This window comes from Clupea harengus, chromosome 9 (genome assembly GCF_900700415.2).
Source record: "Clupea harengus chromosome 9, Ch_v2.0.2, whole genome shotgun sequence".
Classification (NCBI taxonomy): domain Eukaryota; kingdom Metazoa; phylum Chordata; class Actinopteri; order Clupeiformes; family Clupeidae; genus Clupea; species Clupea harengus.
The window spans coordinates 17,980,959-17,986,506 of record NC_045160.1 but is presented as its reverse complement, the minus strand read 5'-3'; the positions used below and the strand labels follow the sequence as shown (position 1 = coordinate 17,986,506).

Genomic DNA, 5,548 nt, shown 5'->3' with positions numbered 1-5,548 from the left:
TCTCTCTCTCTCTCTCTCTGTGTGTATGTGTGTGTGTGCATGTGTGTGTGTGTGTGTATGTGCGTGTGTGTGTGAGTGTCTGAGTGACTGAGTGTCTGAGCACACACAGGTGTTTCCATTCTCCTGCTGTCCTGGTCCTGGTCCGTTCAGGTTTCAGCTAAACTGAAATCTACACCAATATTAAAACAGCGGTTTCGGAGTCGCATATGAATTAATGAAACAGTGATGACATGATGGAGATTCATCACAGGCCAACCAGTGGCATATCAATAGAGAGCTTGACACTGGGTCTGTGTGTGTGTGTGTGTGTGTGTGTGTGTGTGTGTGTGTGTGTGTGTGTGTGTGTGTGTGTGTGTGTGTGTGTCTGTGTGTGTGTGTCTGTGTGTGGGTGGGGGTGTGTTCGAATGTGTGTGTATGTGTGCCAGTGTACGCTCGCCCGTATCCCTTCCCAAATCATCTCTTATGCATGATATCCCTGCCCTCTAGGGAAAAAATCCCCTTATACCTACGACTTAATCAGGTCACGAGAGTCCCACCTAGGTGCAGCACTCCACTGTAACATACGATAGGAATGTGATGATATCAGTGCTGTCCTCTGTTGCCTTCATCCACAGCCCTTCCCTCCTGTATCTCTCTTCATGTCATTCAACATCAGCGCGGACTGCCAGAAACCTGACGAACCAGTCAAAACATGACCTTTAACAAGGCGTCTCCAGTCTCCAGCCCAAACAAGTCACACTATATGACTAATCAGCAAGCAAATTAACTGAATAATACAAGAAAGAAGGCACCGGATTCCCTCTACGGTCCACATGCCCGTATTCTGAAGTTACCGCGAGTTACAGAGAGGATAGTATTAAAAACGTACTGTCTTTGGTTACTGGGTGAGTATATGAGAGTAGAGGAGGCTGTCTAGTTCAACTATTGAAAAATTGATAAGTGGATTATCAGTGGAATCTAGCAATTCTATCTGGGTAATGAAATAATGGAATCAGACATTCAGCTTTTATAAAAATGTATTTTTTATTCTATGAACATAATACTGTATATAAAACTTTGTACACTTTGATGGCTTTTCCTGGTTTTGTCCAAAGAGGTATGGAGCATTTTCTTGCTTCTTCACAGTGAGTTCACATCCCAGAGTGTCACAAAATGGTGCACAGTCTTGATGCTGCAGAAATGTGAGACGGCACGGAATCTTCTGGCAGCTTTGGGATTCCGTCCAGAACACGGAGTTTTGGCAAGCAGGAGAAAACGCTGTGGCAGAGCAATCCGAATGAAAGAGGACAGTGAGAATAAATGTGAAAATACAGCACTTCTCTATCTTTCACGAAAGAATGCACTCTCTCTCTCTCTCCTTCTCTCTTTTGGTTTGTCTCACCGTGGTCGGTAGTCCTCCAGGAACTCACAGGGGTTGTGGCGCAGGGTGAGGGACTGCAGCGGAGTGGCGCCCAGCATGGCCAGCTCCCCCAGGGTCCCGATGCCGTTCTCAGACAGACACAGGTGCTGGATCTGAGGCATCTTTGGCAGCTGGCGGATGGATGTCAAGTGGTTGCGGTGCAAATTCAGGTATTTGCATCTAAACCACAGAATCATGGGTATATTTTCAGGTTTCATGTTTAAAAAAAAAAACATGAAAGACAAGATGACCATTACTCCACAAGGGAGTCATGGAGAGAATCATCTGAGGGAAATTTGGGGAACTACAACACTGCATGACCTTCTGTACCTTGGCAGACGGACAGAGCTCAGGTCTCTGAGACAGTTGTCCACCAGCTGCAGCCTCTCAACACGGATCAGTCTCCTCAGAATCCGAGTGAAGTTCTCCAGCTGGTATGGATCTCCCAGGTCTTGGTAGGATAGGTTCAGCTCCTGAAATAGCATCAAAGATAAAAGAAATATGAGATAAAATAAAACAGGGGCATACAAGCACGCAAACAGATTAATCAGATCATCATATTTGTATCAAGTAAATATATATATTTTTTAATTCTACTCAATACAAAAACAATTCTACTCAACAATATTGAATACAGTGGTGCATTCTGAACCACATGTAAATATCTGCTTTGAATGACATGTGACGTTCCACACCACACTCACCACACAGTTCTCCCAGTTCTCCTGCAATCTCTCCTCCCACTTCTGTCCTTCATCCTCCCTCCTCCTCCTCCTCCCCCCGGCTCGCGGATCATTCAGCTCCCCACTCAGAAACAGCTCCTCCTCAGCAGGCCCTGCTTGATGACGTCACAGATAACCAGCTCCCATGTCAGAACAACACAGCCCTGATTCCACGTCTCTTAATTGGGTACACTGCCAGGCTGATCCGTGACTTAATTGCTTCCTACACAAGAGATCCAATCTCTACAATGAAACCTCATCTGTGCTAAGTCAGTGTCACTGTAATGTGAAAATGCAGATGTGGAGCGCATTACTTTACAACATTAACACAGTGATACATGTACAGGCCCTTACCCTCTCTGACCCTGGGACAGGCAAGCTGGTCCCCACGGACATCACTTTCCTCCAGACGATGCCATGAGCTAAACCTAAAGCGCCGGGATGGCAACTGAAACAGAAAACTAGAGTAACCAGTTGTCTATGGAAACTTCTAGAAATGCCTTCAAGCAACAAACACCATAGACCGTGACCATGTCTTATGCAGTTGTAAGCATAGTAGTGGAAGCCCATAGGCATGTTCTGCTAAAGTACACTCCAGTGCTGGTCTGTGACCTGTCTGTAGCTGACACTGGGTGACCCCGGCAAAGTGCTTTTTTCCTGGTCTGAGGTCTGCATCAAATTTACATGAGGCATGCGTGGCCTAAAGCTTAAGCTGTGAGGAGTAAGCCTACACTCTATGGATGACCCCTCGCACTGGCTTTCATCGCAGTGTGACACCAGAGCCTGCCTATAGAGGTTTACCATCCATGTGTGTACCCGGGGTGAACAAATACGCAGGTCATCCTCACCAGCAATTCGCATGGTGATGTATAATGGAGTGAATATGCATTGTGAATGGGTAAACCAATGTCCAAGCCCAAATATCTCTACCCAAATCGGGGGGAAAAGCAGGTTAGGGTCCATCTGACCACCTGAATTAAAATCTCAAGCCTGAAACATTCTTGCATTGTACATGACATAAATGTATCATAGTGTCACACGGCAAGAGCATGATGATCACATGGATATCCCCAGCACAGGAATAGTTGAGGAAACAAACCACTTGTGGGGGTTTCGCTAAGGTAATTGTAGAGGATTAAATGGGGAAAATGGTGCTGATTGGTCTCCACTGTAAAATATGAACTCAGTTCCTGGCTACAATAATTTGAATTTGAAACAGTGCCTCTTTATGTGACTCACTCCTTCATCCGAACACACTCATTAGTGATGGCAGTCCCTATACAGTGCTACGAGGCATGAGACTTACTGGAGTGGAGACGATGCCAGAGTCTGGGCTCTGTTCCACTGAGAGAGGAGTGTGGGTGTCTCGGAGATCAGAGCCGTGAGACGTGTGAGATTTAGGGAGACTGTCACTGCTTGTGTTCACTCCTGAGGAACTAAGGAAACACAAGAGAGGAGGAGCGATTTTGTAGCAATAATTATTACACACATGCAAGCACGCACACACACACACACACACACACACACACACACACACACACACACACACACACACACACAGAGAGAAGACAAAGAAGAAGAAGGAGGAGAGAGAGATGCTTATAGGTAAAGAAGGGAACAGTGATCAAGGAAATACAATACAAAATGTTGTACTCTTATCAACTGTAAAGCATTTTTCCAGTAAATTACAAAAAATACACCTACAACTTCTTAAGTGGTGCAATGACATCTTTGCATTGTAAAATGCATGTATGTATGCATGAATTACTCTCTAATCAATATAATATCAATCAGCAACAAAGTAAACAAATAAATAAACAAATAGCTTTTCATCCAACAGCTTATAAACAGTTGGCTATGGCATCACTGGTAAAATTTCCGACAGAAAATGTAGTGACATTAAATGTTCCCTGTACACATGAAAGGTCCCTTGCGAACAGCTGAGGTTCCCTGAAACTGGAGCCTGCAGGTACATCCGCTGCGCTGAAATTCTGACCCTGCTCTGTTACGTTTTTGGTTACCGTGAACTCTGCACCCTGCATCGGATTAAGCGGTCGCCATAACAGCGAGACACCTGAGCAGGTGTCACTGCTTTATAATACTAGCATATTGACATCCTGATTAACATTGTGTCTCTAATTCAGTCTATTTTACTGATATGCCAACGGGCTATTTCGTTACTTAAGTAGTGAATTACGCTACAGCAAGCTCTGTGTAAATAAAATGACTGGACATAAATTGCTTAGACACTGCACGTATTATAGAGATACCAATGACGTTTATAAAACATTAAGGAAATATCATCACAATACTGCAACAAATCCACAAACCTTTAGCATACATGTCTATTAAAACATTTCTTTAATCATCAAACTACGCTGGGCTGTCCAAGAGAAAATACAATGTATAGAATCTAGTTAAACTTACCTCTCTGACATGTCCTACGACTGTGGCGATATCCAGTGGCATTTAACACACAGCAGAAGCAGCGTTTTGGAGCTAGAGTGAAGTTTCCCATTGGGACAAGTTGTGCGGCCAAGAAGCAAGACTATTCCCGTAAACTCGCGGTGCTGACACAACGGAGCTACCTGCGAGTCTAACGAAGGTCAGTAGGGGCAGGCGCTGTTGCTTAGCAATGCTGTAAGTTATCCAAAGGTGGTGCGAAAATGTGTCGGCAAGTATTTTGCAGGGAAGGCAGACAAGACAAAGCATTCTTTCAAAGCAATTACATAGGGAGTATGTAGAGAGACAATAGGTGCAAAAAGGATGGTACAAAATAGGCGCTCAATAAAGCAACTACCCTATCAGGTTTTGTTTGCTCGTCTCCGTGTCCTAACTGATCCTGGATGCCTCTGAACTGGGGCTACATAGGCTAATTGAAATAGAAGGAAGTTAAAAAATGCTACTCGATGAATACAGTAATGTATAGCATACCACAGGTTTAGGGCTGGTGTTAAGAAATTCTATCAACATCGTTGCACAAGTGGTTACTTAAATTAAATTACATTAATGGTATACCCTCACTTAAACAACAAACTATTCCAATTGCATGCAGTATCAGTCGCCGAACTCCCTATCACCGCCCGCTAGACTGTTCTCTTAAGACGTAGGCCTTAAACTACTGGGGCCACAGCTTCATCATCACCCACACCAACTAACCTTTAACTACCCTCTGGCGCAACATGAGTCCTAAATCAATATAGTGTGATGGCACCGCAATCAAGTTTCATTATTGCTGCATTCATTGGATTAAAATCCTGCGTTCACAATAGATCAGTGTTATTAGCATAAATCTGGTCATGATCCTATAAAACTGACTCTCAGCATTTTAAATTATCAGGTGGCATTTCAGATTCAGATTTGGTATGCATAGATAAAACAAATAAATTGTATTTCATTTTTTGTGACAATCACCACAACGACAAAA

The 5,548-nt window shown here is 43.8% G+C and overlaps 1 protein-coding gene across 1 annotated transcript; it reads right to left on the bottom strand.

The window, feature by feature from the left end:
• Nucleotides 1–723: 723 nt before the first annotated feature.
• Nucleotides 724–2,039, bottom strand: LOC105897180 (protein tilB homolog). The gene is made up of 2 exons (XM_031572825.2): nt 1,382–2,039; nt 724–1,257 (listed from the first exon to the last, which is right to left on the bottom strand). The coding sequence occupies exons 1-2, from the start codon at nt 1,651–1,653 to the stop codon at nt 1,146–1,148; spliced, it is 384 nt and encodes a 127-aa protein (XP_031428685.2). The 5' UTR covers nt 1,654–2,039; the 3' UTR covers nt 724–1,145.
• Between the last annotated feature and the right edge of the window lie 3,509 nt (nt 2,040–5,548).

Bases quoted from the DNA above. Each gene is read 5' to 3' on its own strand.
- LOC105897180 (XM_031572825.2), bottom strand. From the start codon at position 1,653: ATGGTCATCTTGTCTTTCATGTTTTTTTTTTTAAACATGAAACCTGAA. The intron at 1,258-1,381 runs GTGAGACAAACC...GCTCTGCCACAG, and splicing joins CTGGAGGACTACCGACCACG to CGTTTTCTCCTGCTTGCCAA.